The sequence below is a fragment of the Mercurialis annua genome, linkage group LG1-X, assembly GCF_937616625.2.
Source record: "Mercurialis annua linkage group LG1-X, ddMerAnnu1.2, whole genome shotgun sequence".
Classification (NCBI taxonomy): Eukaryota; Viridiplantae; Streptophyta; class Magnoliopsida; order Malpighiales; family Euphorbiaceae; genus Mercurialis; species Mercurialis annua.
In genome coordinates, this window is record NC_065570.1 from 51,357,444 (window position 1) to 51,381,140 (window position 23,697).

A 23,697-nucleotide genomic window follows, 5' to 3' on the forward strand; every position below is an offset into this window, starting at 1 on the left:
TGCAGTAATTTGTAGCATATGGTTGGTTGTGAATGAGATCATGCATTATTATTTTTTAAGTTCCTAAATGATGCGGGTTTTCATGCGAAATTGGTGTTTATTGAGAAAATAGATCGAAAAGTCGGATAGTAACACTTTTGTAATTCTACCCAAGTTCGAAGTGTGCGATTTAGGCGATTTTTAAACCTAATTTCATTGGAAAAACGGTTGATATACATTAAATTTACTCATGATTTATGTCGCTTCTGGATCAAGTTCAATCGTATAAGCCTCTAAAATTGCAATTTATATTTTTAATTGTTTTTTTCCAGGGTTTCATTTTAATTTCAGATTATAGTTTCATCATTTCTTATATTTAAATGTTAGTTTAATACTTGGATAAGAAATTTAAATGTGAAAGAACAGTTTTATTTTTTAATTTTTAATTTCAAAATTCAATTGAATTAATCAACGATTGTATGAATGACTAATTTATAGAATTCATTCGAACTAATAAATTTTGAAAGCTAATAAAGTAAGATTTCTGATAATAACATAAAATTTGTGATAATTAAATCAGTTTCTTGATAAAATTAAATAGACCATTTTCTGATATGAACTTTCTTCAACTATTATTATCATAAAACTAAATTATGAGACTACAATCTATTTTAATTTTATTAATTAGATCCATTATTTTTTAATAAAATATTTGAATATAGCCAATACAAATTTATACAAAAAAACTGATATTCTTTTTATTTGTAATATAATTATCAATTTTATTATAATTTTGAATATATTACTTTTTTTGATAAATCTGAATATATTAATTATTTTTTTTCATTATAATTTTAAAGTTCCTAAATTGGTAAGCTTACATAAATTTCGTTATAGGTCTTATGGAATCTTATAAGTGAGGGGTTTGTTACTTTTATATGAAGACAGTCAAATTATTTTGGCCCACATACAAAAAATTACCAACTTTTCGAGTGTTTTTAATATTTAATATTTAATATAATTGTTAAATTTTTATATATTTAATATTAATTTTTTTTTGTAATTAAGATCACAATTACGTTTCCTTTGAAAAATGATGGCGTTTTAAATCTAAACAGTGTTGTTTTATATATAAAACGGTGACTTTGTACATCCAAAACAGTCTCATGGTCTTAGTTGATATGGAATGTATATATCTTGACTTGTTGTGTGCTAGTGGCAAAACAAACCCAGAATCCAGCTGATAGTTTGTGGAGAATCAAAATTGCATTTGAAGTTTTCATCTACTAGTCAATATTAAGCTTTCCTCACCAATCACCATGCATGTACATCCAAATACAACAAAAATGAGAATTGCCAAATATAAAAACTCTACTTTTTGTATGAGCTTACTTTATTCAATTATGTTTTATTAGTGTTTTAAGAATCAAACTGTATCGGTTGGTTACCTGTGAATATAACATCATTTCATTTTATTCATAAAAATAAAAAGATCATATCATTTCATTTTTTAAAACTGAAAAATAAACTGCATTTTTTAAAATAAATGTAAGGGCTATCAAAAAATAAAACTTTTCCGATTTTTTAAAAGTTTATCCAAACTTTTCAAGTATTGTAAATATATCCCAATTTGACAAATTCACTAAAAATCTATCCAATTGTTAAAAATTGATTTAATTGTGTTAATGCGCTAATTGAATGTGTAATTTTTATTACAAAAAATGAAAAGAAAAAGAATACCATCAAGTCAACTTCGGGTTGAAACCGAGCCATTTTGAGTGAATTCAGCTCAAAACATATGCGCGTGCGCAGAGTTGCTCGAGCGAGCAATCCTTATCAAGTGCTCGAGCACTACGTCCTGCTTCCCAGCTTGAGCTCTGCTCGAGCGAGCAGTGATCATCTGGTGCTCGAGCAACATTTGGAGAATTACACTATATGGTTGCTCGAGCGATCAGTCCTCGAGCAGCATGTAACTTCAGTCGTTCGAACTCCCATGCTCGTCTTTCCAGCAGCATGGACTCTTCGTTTCTTCACAAAACTTTTCGCTACACTTCAATTCAATCACAATGATTTTCAAATAGTTTGAAACTTGTGAAACACTCTCATTGTGCCTGAAACGTTCAACTCATAAAATAAATACAATGAAACTCAAAGTAGGCAACAAATGCAAGATAATTACACCAAAGCACAATGAAAACATATGCGTAATTCTACTCCTATCAAATGTGAAGAAATTATGACCGACAAAGTAGAGTTATTCTCTTATAATGTATATCTCAAATGTAAAGGCAATTGTTTCAATTCAAACTTTGGGGGAAATACAATGGAATTAGGGCTGATTTGGACTTCCTATTAAGAATTTAAGAATTTCACGCCAATTCTTCAAATCTCTTATTACCAGAAATCCTTTTTTTAGCGACAGATTTTTCCGTCGCTAAAAGCAGGAAATCCGTCGATAAAAGTGTTTTCTGAATCTGTTGGCAAAAATTTGGCCGCTAAATTATTTAGCAATGGATTAAAACAATTAGCGACGGAAATTTAGAAATTACCGACAGATTTTAGCGACGGATTTGAATCTGTTGCTAATTTTAAAATAAATTAATTTAATATTTCTTAATTAAATCATAAAATAAATTATTATTTAACTTGTCGCCCTCTGTCACCCACCCGCGATAGGTCACCCGCCGTCACCTACCCACGATTTTTGAAAACTTCTCATTATGTCACCCGTCCCTCCCATTGCTCTCACTCAAGATTCTACAATTACGAAGTTCCCTCTCACGTAACTCCACCTTAACCAACTCAAATTCTTGTTATATATCTATGTATATTATATTTAAATATAACTAAAAACAACAAATATTTGCTCCCTTAATTTACTCCCACATTCTAAGATAATTATTTTTTTGTAATAATTATTTAAAATAATTACTTTTTAAATTAATAAATAATTTTTTTATTTTTTCATAAATAAATTATGTTATATTTAAATAATATTATATTTAATAAAAAAATTAATATTTTTTAAATTTTTTTATAAATCCTTTTTAATAATTATTTATTGGCAACAAATTTTAGCAACGAATTCCAAAATTTCGATAGTATTCGTCGCTGATCTCTTTAATAATTTAATATAATTATTTATTGGGAACAGATTCTTTTAAAAAAATTATCAAATCTGTCGCTAATCTCTTTTGCGACGTATTTTGAAATCCGTCGCCAAAAAAGGATTTAAAATCTGTCGCTGATTGCATCAAAAAAATTGGCGGGAGTCGTCCCGCCAACTTCCGTCGCTGATTGCATTAAAATAATTGCTCCCGCCAAATATTTTAGGGATTTAACAGCGGATTTAAAATTCGTCGCTAATTGTATCAAAATAATTGACGGGAGTTATCTCGCCATATATTTGAGGGATTTAGCGACGGATTTAAGGCCAGTGCAACAAAAGTTAACTACGACATTACATCCGTCGCTAAATTCCGTCACTAAAACACTGTTTTCTAGTAATGTCTTTTCTGATTCAAGATTCGGGTGTAATGTGTTATTCCGATCATGTAATATATGTGGATCTGTGAAAATATTTCCTCAGTATATTTGATGATAGAGTAAATTACAAGTATATATACAAGAGAATTCTCCTACAATCAAGCTATTATACTCCTCTAATTTAGCTATTCTAATAAAGGGAAAGATACACACAATCACACTAATTGACTTTCCTAACACTCCCCCTCAAGTTGGAGAGTGAATATCAAGAACTCCTAACTTGTGCTTCATGACAGAAAAGGCTTCTTTTCCCAGCGGTTTAGTGAAAACATCAGCAAGTTGTTCAGCTGAAGGAAGGTATTCAGTTTTGATTAAACCCTCTTGAATTTTGTCCCGAATAAAATGACAATCCATCTCTATGTGCCTAGTTCTCTCGTGAAAAACGGGATTTGCAGCAATGTGAAGAGCTGCCTTATTATCACAATAGAGCAATGCTGGTCTTTCATGTAAAATGCGCAGGTCTCTCAATAATGATCGTAACCAAGATAATTCACAACAGGTACCAGTCATAGCCCTGTATTCAGCTTCTGCCGAGGATAAGGACACGGTCTTTTGTTTTTTTGTACGCCAAGAAATAAGAGAAGATCCTAAGAAAACGCAATAGCCTGAAGTTGATCGTCGCGATATTGGACAGCCACCCCAGTCTGAATCGCAATAAGCACGCAGAGATAAATCATTTTCTGAAGAAAAAAATAGACCTTGACCTGGATTATTTTTCAAGTACCGCAACACACGCATGGCTGCTTCCATGTGAGGTTTTCGCGGGGCATGCATGAACCTGCTCAAAATATGAACTGAATAAGTAATATCTGGACGAGTAATGGTCAAATAAATTAGGCGTCCTACAAACCGCCTATATAAAGATGGATTTTTCAACAACTCTCCCTCATCTGACAACTTAATATTCTGCTCCATAGGAAAATCCACGGGTTTTGCACCCAAATATCCACCATCTGTCAAAATTCCTAAAGTATACTTTCTTTGTGAAATGAATATCCCTTTCTTTGATCGAGATACCTCAATACCCAAAAAATACTTCAAATTGCCCAAGTCTTTTATTCGAAATCGATTATGAAGAAATCGTTTAAGATCAGATATGGCTTCAAGATCATTACCAGTTATAAGTATGTCGTCGACGTAAATCAATAACGCTGTAAATGATTTTCCTTTCTTACAAGTGAACAATGAGTAATCTGCCTTTGACTGAACAAATCCGGCGTCTTGAATAGCGTTAGAGAATTTAGCAAACCATTGGCGAGAGGCTTGTTTCAAACCGTACAAAGATTTATTGAGGCGACACACAAGATTCTCCCCCTGTCGCCGAAGACCAGGAGGAAGAGACATATAGATTTCTTCGGACAAGTCACCATGGAGAAACGCATTCTGCACATCGAGTTGGTGAAGTGACCAATGTTGAGCTGCTGCCAAAGCTAATATGCATCGTACAGTAACCATTTTAGCTGTAGGTGAAAAAGTATCATGATAATCAATACCTTCAAGTTGAGTATACCCTTTGGCAACTAAGCGCGCTTTATAGCGTTCAAGAGAACCATCTGATTTTCGCTTGATTTTGTACACCCAACGACAATCAATAGGCTGTTTTCCGGGAGGAAGAGTTATGAGAGACCAAGTGTTGTTAATTTCCAAAGCAGCTAACTCAGATTGCATTGCTTTCTGCCAATGAGGTTGAGATGCAGCTTCTTCATAACATGTAGGCTCAACATCATTAGTAATAGCAGCAACAAATGAACGATGTTTTGGTGAATAATGATCATAAGATATAAAATTGCAAATAGGATACCGGGTACCTTTTTGCAGAACAGATGACTTGGACGACGGTGATTTGGGCAAAGTTACTTGATTGCAAATGTAGTCACGCAAACCAGCAGGAGGAATATGAGTGCGTTGAGAACGTCGTAATGTAGGCACCGGTGGTGAACTGTCAGTAGGGACATATTGAATTTCAGTTTGTTGAGTGGGAAGATTTGCTGAATCAATAGGATCTATGATGGCATGAGGAATAACAGAATCAGAATTATGGGAAGACTCTGAATTAGACTCAAAAGGAAAAATATCCTCATGGAAAATAACATCACGACTAGTGAAAACTTTGTGGGTTTCGACATCATAAAGTCTATAAGCCTTTTGTCCAAGAGGATAACCAAGAAAAATGCAACGAGTAGCACGAGGAGCAAATTTATGTGAAATATGAACATTTGTAGCATATGCCAGACATCCGAAAACCCTAAGATGAGAATAGGAAGGAAGTTTGTTGTAAAGGCACTCAAAAGGAGTTTTGCGAGAAAGAACTGACGTGGGCAGACGATTAATTATATGAACTGCAGCGGAGACACATTCAGCCCAAAAATGTAAAGGAAGATGAGCTTGAAAGCGGAGAGCTCGTGCTGACTCAAGAATGTGTCTATGTTTACGCTCAACAACTCCATTTTGTTGAGGTGTGTAAGTACAAGAATGTTGAAATGTGGTGCCTTGACGTTTAAAAAAATCTCGCATAGAGAGGAATTCTCCTCCATTGTCTGCCCGAATGCTTCCTATGGTTGTATCAAATTGGGTTTTAACAAAAGAAAAGAAATGTGTAAGCAAATGTTGTGTTTCACTCTTATGATGCATAAAAAAAACCCATGTGAAACGAGAAAAGTCATCCACCACAGTCAAAAAATATTTTGCACCAGAAATAGACGGAATTTTATATGGTCCCCAAATATCACAATGAATCAATTCAAAAGGTTTGATAGAATGAATCATACTATTTGAAAAAGGAAGTCTTGTTTGTTTCGCAAGAGCACAAACATCACAAACTTTATTTGACTGTAAAGAAAAATTTAACAAAGTTTTGGCCATGAAATCTAATCGAGATGAAGATAAATGCCCTAATCGCCGATGCCAGAGAGCTGCGTCTTGAGGAGAAGAAGATTTGATGGTATGGGCTGTTCTAACTTCAGTAGGGTGGCTTGACTTTTTTCCTGTCATTGCAGCCAAGTAATAGAGTCCATTTCGCTGTTTACCCAAACCAATCGTCGTCCTCGTTATCAAGTCCTGCAAAACGCACCAATAAGGGAAGAAAGTCACGGAACAATTTAAATCTTTTGTGATTCGACTGACAGACATTAAATCGACTTTACAAGATGGCACACCAAGAACATTGTTTAAATGTATAATAGGACTTAAAGGTAAACTGCCAGTAGAAATAATTGGAGCCTGGTCTCCATTTGGCATAACCACCGGTGGTAAAGAAATATTTTTCTTCTTGTCGATAAGTAAGGATGGAGAAGACGTGATGTGGTCTGTTGCACCACTATCAATTATCAAGGCAGGTGGTGACGACAAACCTGACTGCGTATTGATAACATTTGCTTTGGAAATAGCCGATGGAGATGCTTCATTGCCCTGCATAATAGATAGTAACTGCTGTAGTTGTAATTCAGTCAGCCCACTCATGACAGCTTGCATCTGCTGCATTGCGGGAGCTTCTTTGACGTTATTAACTGAAGGTTGGTTATTACCACTGGGCCTAGAATGAGCATTTTTGGTTGATGAATATTTAGGATGTCCAGGAGGATAACCCTTTAATTTCCAGCATGATTCTTTGGTATGGTGGTCTCTGTCACAATAAGAACAATGAAGTGGTTTGCGGTTAGATGAATTAGGGTGAGAAAAGGTACCAGACTTTTGTCGAATGGCAAAAGCTATCGGTCCATCTTGTCGAACAGCCATAGCCGAAGCTTCTATTGTCTCACGTGCACTGCCCATATTTCGTTGCTTTTCTTCTTGAATGATGGAAGAATATGCCTGTGCAATTTCTGGCAATGGATTCATCAGAAGAATTTGGCTACGAACATTGCTATACGACTCATTCAGCCCCATAAGGAATTGCATCAATTTCCGTCTTTTATTATTAGCTCCACAAGTGCAAACTGCCTCATTGTAAGAACCTAACTCATCCCATAACTTTTTGAGTTTGGTATAATAAGCTGCAACAGTCAGTTGATTCTGAGATAATGAAGCAATGTCTCTTTCAATTTGAAAAATTCTGGTTGCATTCCCTTGAGAGAAACGGCTTTTAAGATCTTCCCAAATTTCATGGGCTGTGTCATAAAAAAGAACGCTATCCGCAATATCGGATGTCAAAGTGTTCAAAAGCCAAGATAAAACCATATCATTGCATCTCTTCCAAGCGGCATAATCTTCAGCTTTATTAATGGGCGATGGTGCCCTGAGAGTTCCGTCAACAAAACCCAATTTGGATTTTGCATTCAGAGAAATAACCATGGCTCTACACCATGTGGGATAATTGTCTCCATCAAGGGATTTGGAAACGAGAATCAAACCGGGATGGTCGGAATGATGAAGAAAAAAAGGGTTGTTTGGATCTGACTTATTGTCAGCCATGATAATGAAAAGAGGAAGAATAAGAATATCAGAGAGATCGTATTGGCTCTGATACCATGTGAAAATATTTCCTCAGTATATTTGATGATAGAGTAAATTACAAGTATATATACAAGAGAATTCTCCTACAATCAAGCTATTATACTCCTCTAATTTAGCTATTCTAATAAAGGGAAAGATACACACAATCACACTAATTGACTTTCCTAACAGGATCAAAAAGTAGATTTTTGAATAAGCTCTGTTTTGGCTGACGTGATTAAACATAGTTACCTACACAGTCTTCAACAATATGCAAGCAAGCAATATTTTGTATTACATAGGATATTTTTATGAAGTTACATTTCAAAAGTTACCTTCTTTTGATCTATTTTTAAGGTTACCTTCCTCAACGTCGATTTATTTTACATGTGGCGAGGAACGATCTTCCAAGAAATGTTATACTTCTTAATCTTCTCCATGTCGAGTACTATAAAGTCAGTGGAAAATATGAAAAGAAAAGAAAAACTATAATGAATGAATTTTTTGGTTATTAAATTTTAATTTCTTTTCAATTTGGTTATCAAACTTTATTTCTTTTCAATTTGGCTATCCAATCTTTTTTTTTCAATTTGGTTGCAAAATGCAGCTGCCACATCATCTTTTTTGGCCTAAAAACCTCCGTTGAAATAATTTTAAAGTTTAGTAAACAAAATAAAAAAAATCAAAATTCAATCAGCAAAATGAAATATATCGATGGTTTGGATACCTCCAATGTCTATTATCCGTGGAATTGATGGTTGAAGGAAGTTTGTATTAACTTAATTCTATTTGTATTGCTCTTGCTCACGCTCTTTCTTTTCATCTCACTCACTCACTCTTTGCTTTTATCTCTTGAAGTGCTACTATTTTTGTTTTGCATATACCACTATTAACTCAAAAGGCAAAAGATGATAAAATGGTTGTACTTTGTAATTTATCATTGAAGTTCTTAACATAATAAGCTGAAATAGAATAGAATGTACCCAAGTGATAAATAAACTCCCCAGGAATATAATAAATTCTACACAGTTTGCTAAACTAATATATTAACTAAAAGTGACCTGATTGAGTTTGAATTTTTACACGCCCTTTGATTAAGATTGTGAATATAACAAAATGGGTTACTCTCAAGTGTAGGACACCAATGAATCCACAAAAAAAAAAAGAAGAAGGAAATTTCTCATATATGCTATCTTCAATGAAAAAATTGTTGTGGTTTTGGCACACAAGGATCCTTTAAATAAGGGGGATATTGGTTGATATAGTAATTAATTCTATGTATAGTCTTTATCATATCATTCCAAAATCCAAACTCATCTCTACTACCACACATGCCATGCCCACAAATTTATTGCTTACCTTTTGTTTGTTGGCCTACGAGCGAGGCATTTAAATTTAATTATTGATTATTGATTCATCTTGCTAAAAGAAAATCCGACATTCTAAAATCAATTTCATAAATGAAATGTCAGGGAACAATATTTTCTATACATTAATCAAAGAGGTAATAAGATTTCACATATTACACTAGTTAGATCTTTATATTTAAACATTATATTTAAACACCCTTCAATTTGTAATATTATACTAAAACATCCTTCCGTTAGCTGTTAGTTAAGAAAAATAATATATATTACCCCTTGAAGTTTGATATACTATACTAATCGGCCCTTTTATTTTCAATATTACGCACTTTACCACTATAGTCTATATATATCCTTTTAGCATGTTCAATTCTTCAAATTTGATAAGATAAGAAAATATATAAATGCTTATAAAAGGCCCCATTAGTAATATATCAAATCGTCATAATAAAATACTTATCAATTGTAGGATATAATTTACGAAATAGTCATAATTGAAACAAATCGAAAAATTTTGATTTTTTTTTTGAAAAGCAACGAGTGATTAGTTAAAATTAAAAATTTACTTTTCAAGAATTAGTTAAAATTGGTGTATATGCTTGGTTTAGAATTGACTTCAATGGACTTTTTGATATTTTAAGACATCAAACCTAACAAAGTCATGTTTATCAAACTTGTTTTAGATCTACGGTTTTACTCTCATTATCACTGTACATTACAATACATACTATATACACATCAACCTTAATATATATTACTACGGACAATGAATGGATCCAAGAAGAATACAAAATTATCAATCTCTCTGCCATACAATAACCTATCAAATAAAACCAACTTGACAACTATCATTCATCACTTAACAGAATGCCCATTACCTCAATTAGTCCTCTTTTATTATTATATGTCTACACCAAAAAATTAGCGACTTAATGAATTAATTTAGCATAAAATTTTATTTTAATTATTCATTTAATCGTAATACAACAAGACAATTGATCACGGATTTATTGGCATGTACACTACATTGAAATTGGGAGGTGGAGGATCCACACTGGTCATCGATAAAAAAAGAACAAAGAAAAATTAATATAGATAGGTATTGTTTGTACTTTTAATAAAAATATATACAAAAAATTTAACTATTTGGTCCGCTGTTATAATAAATTTATGGTACAAATTTGTAAAACAATTGATAGATCTTGGTCTGTTTTGTAACAAAATTTTATGTAGGGTTTAATTTGTTAGTGATATAACAGATTGGATGTTTCCTTATAGTTTTTCCAGAAAATAAACTGATTGCAGATGAATAGGCTCCAAAGAGGGGAACGAAGTACGATGCTTCATTCTAGTGGTAATTTTAATAAAAAATGAGACTATCGATTTAGATATAACTTTTAATATATTTCGTTTTGTAATAATGCAGTTTTAAATGATTAATATTGTAATTATTGATCATGTTATATTTCTATTTATAACAACAAAAATAAAAAATGCTCGAAAAAATTGTTCTAATGATCATAAGTACTTTTGAATAAAAATATATGAGTACACAAAAATTATTCACAAAATTAGAATTATTCAATTAATATTTATTATAATTAATCAATTTATATTTAATTATAAAAAAAATTAATCAATTTATATTTATTTCGTTATTTTATTACAAAATCATCTTTATAAATGCATGTTCTTCAGAACCACAAAAGTCAAATACATTATATTTGAAGAAATTAGAACCAAAAACATCAAATCTCTCAGAAGCAATAAAACCATTTCCTAACCCTTGATCACAGGCATTAACACATGGGTTTGTTGCTATAAAATTATCCCAACTTTCTAATCAACATTATTTTAGAAACTATTTTTTCTGTGGTCCTATATATATAAGTGCAGTTGTCTGGAAAATTCAAACCTTTTCAGTTTTTTTATAGTTCTAATCAAAACTTTAAAATTTTACAATTTTAATCTAACTTCATTACTATTTCAGCCAATTCGTCCTGACATAGTATGTGCTCAATCCCATATGGTATTTAAGCTGTCAAAAAACCATGATGATGTATAATTCGAGGACCAATTTTTTTATCTAAAATTGCAAGTATCGTAAAGTTTTTGTTTGAATTACGAAAAAGTGGAAAAGTTTAATTTTTTTGTCTGTTAGGCCTTGTCACGTCTGCATATTTTTAGACAGAGTAGAGACCACGTGAAATTGGGCACATACTATTAAATTAATTCAGACGAATTGGTTAAATCGCGCAAACTCTTAAAATTTGGCTAAAATTGTAAAGTTTTTATGTTTTGGTTAGAATTGTAAAAAAGTCGAAAATGTTTGGGTTTTTTGATCCATTAAACCACATATATATAAATATACGTAGGTCGATGAATTGAAAACATATACACCCACTAGAAAATTAATGGCAACCCATAATGAAAAGCAAAAGAGAGGTTTCTTGATGAAATTATACAAGTATTCTATTTCTACCACTAAAAATTACAACCCAAAACACATAGATTCAAACATTAATATTGTGGCAAATAAACCTGTAGTTTTACATAATTTGTTAACGACAAAATTGGAAGATTATGATCAACAAGTACCGGAGATGGGTGCTGCGGTGGTGGCGGTGGGAGGAGGAGGAGGAGGAGGAGAAAGAAGAGGCGGCGGAGGAAGAAATGTGGTGGTGGAGGGAAGAAAGTCAGTGTCGCATGTTGAAACAAATATAAAATCAGTAGCTTCATTTCTTCAGGTGAGGGTATTAGTGACAGACATGCCTGCATTTATGCAAATTCATGCTTTTAGATGTGCAAGAACCACTTTTGATAGCTTGGAGAAGTTTAGCCCTAAACATGTGGCTTACAACATCAAAAAGGTACTTAATTCACTTAAAATGTTTAATTTCACTTTTTCATTCCTATCTTAAAATGTTTTTATGCTATACATCTTTTTTCTTTTATAGATAACTAAAGCTTATAAAGTATAATCGTTAAATTATCGGAAAATAATATCATTCACAAGCAAATTAAATTTTCACACTATCGAAATTAGAAAGAGGCATATGTTCATTTGATCATCATTCATCGATTGTCTCTTATTATTTCATTACCTTATTCGGTATCATTTTTTTTCTTTTCTGATTTGATCTCATCTTTTTTTTAATCGTCTCATTCTGCTCATTTTTTAGACATAAGCCGTTTTTTTATTTTTATTTTTCTCTTCCTTTCAAGTGATTGTTATTTATTTTGCCTTTTTTCATGTATATTTCATTTGCTTTTGTATTGAAGATAGTGTTATCATTTAACTGAAAGTAGCTAACCCTTGCTACTCATTTTAAAGCAAAATTGTCATTTCTAACAATCTACTTAGGTTTAATTAGTAACTATAAATTGACGATGAAACAGAAAAATCATTGTTATGTACTCCTAATTACTTATCTCTTAATCATAGATGAATCTTAATCACTAGTTTACTGATTAATGAGTATGATTTAATTACTAAATTATTCACATCTTAACATGTGTCCAAAATGTCAAACTTATTACAGAATGTAAACCCATGAATTCAACATCCCATGTGAAATACAAAACAGATTAGCATCATGACAAACTTCTAAACTTCAATTATGCATTAATAATCAAATTTTATCAATATATAATTAATAAAGATAGCAATATGTCCAAACCAGAAAATGCTTTGTACAGTGAGAATCTAAACTTGGTTAATCCATGTGCTCTCTGCCATTATCAAAATATTTTATAATATGGTTTGACTATTCTTTCTAATTTTTAGACTATTGCAAATTATTTTTGTGCTGTTTCTTTTTTTTGCTTTAAAGCATACGTCTAATTACTTAAAATTAAAAACCCCACTTTATAATATTTTTTTATTTATACTATGACCTAGGAATGTCAATTATATTAATGACCCAACATTTTTTTTTTTAGCAAAAATCTCTCAATTTTTATAAAAAGTTTCTATGCCTATCTTTATATAATTGACATTCCTATTTTATCTCTATAGTATATATTTCTTATTGTGTTTCTATTTTATCCCACGTGATTATTTTCCTAATCTCTTATATGCTTATACTCTTTTTATTCATACCTGCACATTTAATTTGTCTTGCTCATTCAATTTTCAATTTATGCGCACCCTTTCTCAATCAACTTTCTTTGACTTACACCTGCTCATTCAATTTAAAATTATTATTATATATTTCTTTTTATTTCTTTTTTTCCTTGAGCTATAAAATTAATTTCGTTCTCTTTCTTGGAATAATATTTATTTTAATATATAATAATAAATTTACAAATTTTATATTAATTAAATTATTTTCAAAAAAAAAAAATTAAATTTATATATTCTTTCTTAAAGACTCTATGCCGGTTAGTGGCAGTCAAGCATCATTAAAATTAAAATTATTTATGACCAGATATTTGGCGGTCTGATCCGTTGTGATCAGTGCAAATTCAATATAAATTTAATGTCAACTTAAAGTAAATAATTTAAATTGTTATTTTAATTAACTAATTATTAATTTAAATTTAATTTAGTCTAAGTAAATTAATATTGGTATAAATAAAATAAAAACTTGATGTAAACTGAACATCAACTTAAAATATAAGTTAAAGCAATTTTTATTTATTTTTATATAGTTTTTCTTTAAAATTTTAATTAAATTTATTTATTAAAAAATTAAACTATCGAGAATCAATATGTAGAATGATAAATAAATGATTAAAAATTAAAAATAAACTATCTAAACGTTTTTACGGTGCTGGATCTAGCGAAAGAAAGAAAGTGCTAACAAATAATGAAATTGTTTGTTATCTTGTTGTTTGATTTTACGAATTTGATGGTTTTTAATTTTATTTTTTAGCTTTTATTCAAACTGACCTTTACGATTGCTTAATTTTTATTATAGAATTGAATAACTCTTTTCATTGAAATATATTTGATAATCTATAAAACTTAAAATCAACCTGATGTGAACCTAATGCGAACCTATATCAACTGAACTATTTTAATTCAATTTTAATCAAATTTATCTTACTACTCTTTTACAATCTTAATGAAATTTTATACCGATAGAATTTTAAAATTTAGTGTAATATACTAATTAAATATTTCTTTTACGTGAAATGTATTTGACAACTATAAAACTGAAAGTCAACCTAATGTGAACCTGATGTGAATTTATAACAACTGAACTACTTTAATTCAATTTTTAATCAAATTTTTCTTACTGCTCTTTACAATCTTAAATGACATTTTAAATAGAGAAAATTTTGAGATTTAGTGTAATACAAATTGAATATTTTTAAATGAAATGTGTTTGATAATCTATAAAACTGAAAATCAACCTGATGTGAACCTGATATAAACCTATATCAACTGAACTATCTTAATTCATTTTTTTATAAAGTTTATCTTACTACTCTTTATAATTTTAACTGACATTTTATATAGATAAAATTTTGGGATTTAATGTAATATAAATTGAATATCTCTTTCAAGTGAAATGTATTTGATAGTCTATAAAATTAAAAATCAACCTGTTTTGAACCTGATTTGAACCTGTATCAACTGAACTATTTCAATTTAATTTTTTACAAAATTTGTCTTACTGCTCTTTACAATTTTATCTGATATTTTATATATAGAGAATTTTGTGATATAGTTTATAAAAATTGAATATTTTTAAGTGAAATGTAATTGACAGTTTATAAAACTGAAAAGTAACTTGATATGTACCTTATGTGAACCTGTAATAATACCATATGCTGAATTTTTGGGTGATTTTTGGAGTTACTAACAAAATAATAAGCAGAAGCAAAATGGAATTGTTAAATGTGTATGGCGCAAATGCAACATAAGATAAAGACTACTATTCATTCAAAATTTCAATTTCCATAATTGATTAATTAAGCTTTTGTAAGAAAGTCTCAACAGTTAAAACTCAACAAGTATATCATTCTTCTTCAAATAATATAGACCTTCATTCTTACACACCAAAAATTTACTTATTTTCTATTAGATTATTAAAATTATTATTTTATGATTTATATCATCAAATTTAAATTAATAGTTTATTGAAAGTAAATTATTTAAGATTTTTTTACGATGGTTTGTGTAAACTTATGTAAATTGAATGTCAAATCGAATTAAACTAATAAATTCTTAGTAAACTGGTTATAAAATCAAAATTAATTTATTAATAATTTAGTTTATCAATAATTAATTTATAAAGTTGCAAATAAATTAATGGTTTTAATGAAATTTAATTGAATGTAAATTTAAAATAAAGTTAAAATACGATAAATATGAACCTAAAGTAAATTTGATTAAGTAATTTTATTATAAATTTATAATTTACTTATTCTAGTCAAATCAGTTTATTAATAATTTACACACTAAAAAATAAATTTATAAAATGACAAATAAACTAATAGTAAACTGAATATATTTATATATGATTTGATTAAAACTAAACCAAATTGAAATTTATACTCAACTTAAAATAAAATGAATGTGAAAAAAATAAATATTTAAAATAAATTTTATTCAAAATAAACTAACTAATTTTTAATTTGAAATGAACTGAATGTAAATTAAACAAACGAAAATTGAATTGAATATAAAATGATTTAAAGTAATCTTTTTATAAATATATTTTAAACTAAAATAATTTTAATCAAATAAATAATTTATTAAAGAGAATAAGTGTTTGTGAGGAATTTTATTGTATGCAGATGGAAATTGGATGACCATTATCTAACATTAAAAATGGAAGTCAAGAATTACCGCACGTAAAAGGTAAAAACATGAAGAACAAAAATAACAAGAGTGAGGTGTCACCTATAAATGAGCACATGCCTAAATTTGATAGATATAATGAGCTGTAATCTTCGAATGTCTAAGTAGAACTATTTTTCCGTGTTCAACCCAAAATTAGGGGCAAATTTGTCCTATTTTAGATTGTGAGGGAGTTATGAAAAGTTTTTTATTTAATTGAGAGATTTTTGCTAAAAAGAAAATGTTGAGGTAAAAACATTAGATAGAAACATTTTTGAGGGATCTGTGTAAATTACACTTTAAAAAAAAAGACCTTATTTTAGTTAATGTTGATATATTATAGAAATTTGATATATTGTAAATTGATGCAGGAATTTGATAAGGTGTATGGGCCTGCCTGGCATTGCATCGTGGGTTCAAGTTTTGGGTCGTTTGTGACCCATTCAACTGGTTGTTTCCTTTACTTCTCAATGGAGAAGCTTTACATTTTAGTTTTTAAAACAAAAGTTCAAAAAACTTTGGGTTCATCATCTTGATTAAATTATTTCTTTTGATAATTTCAAATGGGTGGGTATTCATAAGTTTTAATGCCAAAATTCTTTAATTTAGACCAAACAAGAAAAATATAGTGTGCTTGATTGAATTGTTTTGCTATTATTAGAGTGTACTTATTTGTAAATTTAAGTCTAAATCCCTACTTCTATTGTTGAGAGTTTTTTCTCCCTTAACTTATGTTGCTTGACATTGCCACTGTTGGACTAATTTGAATGGTTAAGACACCTCTAAATGTATTGAGAAGTTATGACTAACAACTAACAATTGAAACTTTAAGAATCGATTATAATTTTTGATAAATTATTTTTAATATTTTTTGTCAATTAGATCTTCAAACTTGTGTTTTAAGATTAAATGAGTCATTTTTAATTTTTTTAGTCAACTAAATCCCGAACTCTCCTAATTTAGATCAAGTAACTCCTAATCTGTACACCTCAAACGAATGACTAACTTTTGACCTCGAAATACAAGTTTGAAGATTTAATTGACTAAAGTGATCTATTTGGACTCCAAATACAAGTTTGATGATCTAATTTACTATGTGGAAATTTTGGATTTAAATTTCCACCCGACCATATTTATCTATTTAAAAAGAAATTTATCATCTTTATGATTAATGTAAGGAAATGATGTATATTATGTAGCTCATAGTCACACGACTCATTAAATCTCAAAGAAGAAATATATATAGATTCCAACCTTTCTAAATCACTGGGTTAAATATGATAACAGAACTAATAAGTATAAAAGTAGTTTAATTGATATTCCAATAAAAAGTTGTCATCATGCATCATGTTATTGAAATTTTAGGGGGTTAAATTTTTTTATGGTTCTCAAATTATAGCTTTTATAAAATAGTTATTAAATTATTAAAAATTATAAAATGATTACTGAACTTTATATTTTTTATAAAATAGTTATCGAATCAGAATAAGTTATAATTTTTTTACCGAATTATAATTTTTTTATAAAATAGTTATCGACTTACTGTCTTATTGTATATATATCTTTATCTTGTTCAAATATATAATTGAGTAACCATTTTGTAACGAATGAAATTTTCCTACAACCTAGGTTGTAGGAAACTCCTGCAACCATTGACATGACATCTTTTGAATGGTCATCTTCAATGCGTTTAATATATTTGCAAAATTTCAACTTGAGTTCCTATATTTTATTGAAAGTTATATTTTAATTATTTACACTATTTTATTTTTTCATTTTTCCAACTATATTTCTTATTAACATTTTATCATGAATGAAAAATTAAATTAAAAAAACTTAATTTTTTATTTAATAATAATATAGAATATTATAATTTCGTTTAATAATTTAAAAGTTACTATTATACCCATGACCCAAAATCATTTTACTCTAACTTACTAATATTTTATAAAATAAAAACGAATGAAATATATGCTTATCTAAAATAATGTATTATTTCAAAAAAAATTAATTAATAAAAAATATTAGTAGCTTAACTTATAAAAAAATTATTTGGTTAACTAATTTAATAATTTTTATTAATTTAATTTCAACAATCATTTTATTATCTACAACATGACCGTCTAAAACAACTACTAAAATATAGAGAATGATTATAAATTGAAAATAAACGATCATACTGCTTACCAGGTTGCAATTTTAGAAGCCGCAAGTTGTGTGGGCATGTGTAATGTGAAATATAGGAACTAAAGTTGAAATTTTGCAAATATATTAAATACATTGAAAATGGCCACTAAAAAGATGTCATGTCAATGGTTGTAGGAAAATTTTATTCTTTTGTAAAAATATTATAGTTAGATACCGTGCTATAACTTTTTATAATTTAATAACCGTTTAAAAAAGTCGATTTTTCGATAAGTGTTTTATAATCCGATAATCTTTTCATAAAAATGTTATATTTCGGAAAACACACAACTATTTAACCTAAATTTTAGGCCGGTTTGTCAGTTATTTGGAAAATTACAGTCTATCTCCTTTCAATTCCTATTTATTATTGAATATTTAATGTACTATATAAGTATTTTATATTTAAATGATAAAAAATTAACAACGTATTACACTACTTAAGTTAGATTTTAAATCTCATCATTAAATATGCTCTCTCTGTATTTTTTTTCACTTGTCCATTTAGTTAAATGTATTTGTCTTTAACCACTTGTTCTTTTAAGATTTTAATACGAATTTAACTATTATTTTTTAAATTTATTCCTTCTTAATAAATGATTCTATGAATTAATTTACAATGTATTTTTAATTAATAAGTAATATTAAAATTTACTGATAAAATTTAAAATAAAACACCCACTATTTCAATATTATAATTTTGATTAAATGGACAAATGCAAACAAACAAACAGAGAGAATATATAATATTTCGAACTAAATAAAAATTGTAATATTAGCTACCCACCTTTTAACACAAGATTTTCTTGTGACTCATTGCTATTCAAAGTTATCCACGATATTATTAGGGCATTGACTGAAGTCGACCTGACTATGATCTCTATGATCTGAATTATGGTGGACTAATTAAAGGCCTAATAGTCTAAAAATATCCAAACTTTTCGATTTTTTCGTTTAAAGCCCAAACTTTTAAAACCTTCAATTTTAGCCAATTTTTCATTTTTTTTAGTTTTAATTAGAGCCAATTGCTCAAATTTGACTAGCAAAAAATTCAATTTACACTTCATATTACTTCATGTTTGGAATTTTTGATGGTAAAATGATAAATTAGAATAATATGAAGTAATATGAATGACATATTTAAACTTTTATTCACTTTAATTTGAGCAATTGGCTATAATTGCAACTGAAAAATGAAAAATAGGCTAAAATTGAAGATTTTGAAAATTTGGGCCATAAACGAACAAAAATCTAAAAAATGGAATATTTTTTTTACGATTAAACCCTAATTAAATTACTAGTGATCCTTTTTTTGTTTATTCAAAATAATTGTAGACTCATATTTGATAAATCAAAGGAAATGATGTAATTTGTTCACGAGCTACTTACTTTCAAGTTCCTCGTATATGTAATAATTTATATTTTCGTCCTTTTTATTTAAAATTAAATGATATAATTTTTTTTTATTTCTACTTACGTTTTAATCCTTTCATTCAGTTTTGAAATTAGTCAATTAAATTTAAAAAATTAAAGTTCAATTTAATCATTAAATTATATTTTTAATATGTATAATAAAAATTATATTAATAAGAAATTAAACAACTTAATGACCAGTTTTTTAATATTATTAATGTTTTTATTTTTATTTTTTTTAGTTTTAACAAGTAAATGAAGTTAGAAAACTCAGAAAATTGGAAAAAAAAATTGAATACAAAAAAAAGTAAATTAAATTAAATTGAGCTTTTAAATTAGTGGACTAAAATAAATTTAACACATGCAGAGAGCTTAAAAGTAATTTGTTCTTGATTGATACATCGTTATATCATTTGCATTTTAATATAGGGAAAGCCCCCACCCCCACCACTTCTCAATTTAGTTTGACAAGTGGATAAATTCTCAAGTTGATCAAATATTTTATGAGGTTATTTATCTAAATCAGCCATTGAATTGACTTAAAATCCTTTTTAATTTACGTTTAGGAGTTGAACACCGACTTGTAATTACCTTTCAACTTTTTCTTGGGTGCTCGTATGATATCAATTACCTAATCTTTATCTAAATTATTTTTATTACTAGTCGTAAGCCCGCGCATTTGCGCGAACTCAAATTTATATTTAATTTAAATTATAATTTATTTTCAAAAAATACAAATAATGCCCAAAAACTAAAAATCCATAATTTGTAAACTAATTAACAAAATAAACTTAAAATTTAGAATAATTCTAGTGATTAATTGTTTAAAGTATCGAATATCTACGATATATTTTTTTTATATATTATATTGTAAAAAAAATTATATCAATATTTTATCTTTATTTCTATAATAACTTTCTTCTGTTCCCTAATATATTATATGTTTAAGATATTCTTATCTTTCTTGTTTTTTTTATAATTTATAATAAAATTAATATTTCTTTTTTTTATTATCAAAAGCATTTTGGATTACTTTTTTTATAAAACTGTTTCAAGTTACAAACTCCTTACTATATTTTCCTGCAAATAAAGATTGTTAAACTCCATTGATAAATACATCATATTTATTTATTACTCTTTTATATTTTAGTGTTTTAACATATTGACTTTATTTAACATTCACATATGAATTTATAAAAAAATACAAAATATAAATTCCTTATGAAATTTAAAATAAATTAGTGATACCTTTTCAATCTATAGATAAATATATACAAACCATACCACATATTCAAATAAATATCTTGATCTACTCGTTTATTAAATAAAACTGACGGATAGTCTCTTCGTTTTGGTTTTTTGAGGATATAGAATTTAAAATTATGATCTTCTAAATTTAGTATTCCTATTAAAAAAATACCTCTTTCTCCTGCCCACAATCATTTTCTGATGTAAATGGAAGAAAAAATTCTCATAGTTAGTTAGCTTAGCTCAAGAGAAAGTTAATTTAGAAATTGCTGCTCATGAAATTTCAACACATAAATGATAAAGTCCTTTTTTCCTTTTCAATTTAATTGTACAAAAAACAAAAAGCAGAGAAAAATATATCTTAACAAATACCTTTGAAATTTCACACTCCGAACACAAAGCATCTCTCAAGATTGCATAATAATTTGCTAAACAAAATGCAACAATCTCTGATTTGTTGTACCTGATAAAAGCAAAAAATCACTATAAGCATATGACAAATAAATACAAATTGTTTCAAATCAGTAAATATAGGACATGAGAAAAAATGACAAATATTTTTTTATTCATGTTTAATGTTTTCATGTTAATAATTTAAATATATATTAAGAGACGTATGTTCATTATTACTATAAGTTTCAAGATTACCTAATTCTTGTATTGGCTTGATTTCTTTTTGCTTATATTTCTTATACTCATTTTATTGGACAACTTATGGGATTAGCTAAATACCACACGCCATAGCATAATTCCACAAATATTTTTTTTTACCAAAGCAAATCAAATTTAATCAAAATAAAATTTGGCGCACATAAATTAACCTAAACATGAAAATCATGAAACATATATCAACATTAAGCATTATCGTATAATCTATACAATATTTGACAAAAACTAATCTATATAATAGCCAGTGTTTTAAAAACCGGACACCGGTTGAACCGCGAACCGGCCAGTGGTCCGGTCTGAAACTGCGAAAAACCGGATTTTTTGGTTGGACTGGGTTGGACCGGTTGAACCGGATTAAACCGGTAAAAAATCGGATGTTGAACCGGATCGGACCGGATTGAACCGGTAAAAAACCGGAGAATCATAATTTTTTTAAATTTATCAAACCGGTTGAACCGGACATTAAACCGGTTCAACCGGTTGAACCGGAAACCGGTGGCCTCACCGGTTCGGCCACCGGTTCGGTTTTTAAAACACTGATAATAGCGTATCACACTTCACTAAATCATTCAGAGACATACTGGCACACCAATTAATTTGTAGAAAATCAAATTATTTTTTATTTTTCGACTGAGAATTGGATAGTTTAACAAAAAGATGAAAAAAAATTCCTCTACAAAAAAATTCAATTATCTGGCACTCATTAAACTGGAATTCGGTTTTCGAATAGAGAAAAACATAATTGAATTCATAAAAAAAAATCTTAATTACAATAGAAATTCAAAGTTACCATTTGTTGTCACCATTTGTTGTGTGCTATTGAAGATTGCGATTAACTTATCTTTGCCCTCTTTATATGGAAGTGGTGATGATGATATATAATAATAGCAGTACTCCATATATTCATTAATGAAGTTTAAAGATAATAGTGAAGAGGAAGATATAGTTGATGTATCAAGTACCGTTGCTTATATTAACAGCAAATAAATAGCTAGTAGTTTATATAAATTAGGAGATCAATATGAAATAGAAATTAATCATGATTAAAATTCAATTAAAATAATTGAATTAAAATAAGTATTTTGAAAGATGTGGGAAGTAATGAGAAGAATCTATTTTGTGAGAATCAATGAGAGCGCTCCGTTTGATGAGAATTAATGAAAGCGCTTCGTTTGGTGAGAATCAATTAGAGGGCTCCGTTGGTCCTCTCAATTATATAAGTACTAGTCGTAAACCCGCGCATTTGCGCGTAACCTAATTACTATTTCATTTTAAAATATTAATATTAAAATATCAAACATATTATAGTTTACAAACTAATAAAATATTACTCTAAAATTGTCGCAAAAGTTTGTTTGAAATAGTATATATTGATATGCGTGATATAGTTTTACATTTTATATTTTATACTCCATCTCAATATAGTATTCCATTTTTATAATTTTTTTTGTTCAAAAACTTTTGTACGTTTCTAAAAAATAACTCTTAAATTTTATCTTCTTATACCACCCTTATTTAACATTCACTAATGAGCTAGTATATATTAATATCTATAAATAAATTTAAAATTGTTGACTACATTAAATAAGAATATAGTAAGAAAAATATATAAATAAAAAATTATAAAAATTATAAAACTTATAATATTAATTGTATTTTTTTATATTGTGTGACAATATTAAAAGTGGATAACTATATTGGAACGGAGATAGTATATTTTTTTTTTCAAAATTAAGCCATAATTTTAATATTTTTTTGTTTGTCTAAACTGATTCTTTTAAAATTACTATTAAAATGATGTTATTTGTTTCCCTTTTTATAATATTATTTTAGACTACAACATCCTTATATAATTTTTTATACTAAAAAACGTTTGAAAAATTTCAATAATAGAACATCTTTATTTTTCAGCTATTATATATATTATAGTATTCTATCTTTTTTTTGTTTGATAATTAGTATTCTATCATATTTACTTTTTTTAATAAAATAAATAGTTTATTATGCCATGTTGGTCCATGCATTAATTTTGTTGTTTTATCAATCATTCCCTTATTCGACTAACTCTTA

General features: G+C 28.2%; 1 protein-coding gene across 1 annotated transcript; it reads left to right on the top strand.

The window, feature by feature from the left end:
* Positions 1 to 11,657: 11,657 nt before the first annotated feature.
* On the top strand, positions 11,658 to 16,904 carry LOC126665107 (uncharacterized). The gene is made up of 2 exons (XM_050357809.2): positions 11,658 to 12,190; positions 16,485 to 16,904. The coding sequence occupies exons 1-2, from the start codon at positions 11,735 to 11,737 to the stop codon at positions 16,647 to 16,649; spliced, it is 621 nt and encodes a 206-aa protein (XP_050213766.1). The 5' UTR covers positions 11,658 to 11,734; the 3' UTR covers positions 16,650 to 16,904.
* Positions 16,905 to 23,697: the final 6,793 nt, after the last annotated feature.

Excerpts from the sequence above, each read along its gene's own strand:
- LOC126665107 (XM_050357809.2), top strand. The coding sequence starts at position 11,735 with ATGGCAACCCATAATGAAAAGCAAAAGAGAGGTTTCTTGATGAAATTA. Across the intron at positions 12,191-16,484 it reads TGGCTTACAACATCAAAAAG|GAATTTGATAAGGTGTATGG; the intron begins GTACTTAATTCA and ends AAATTGATGCAG.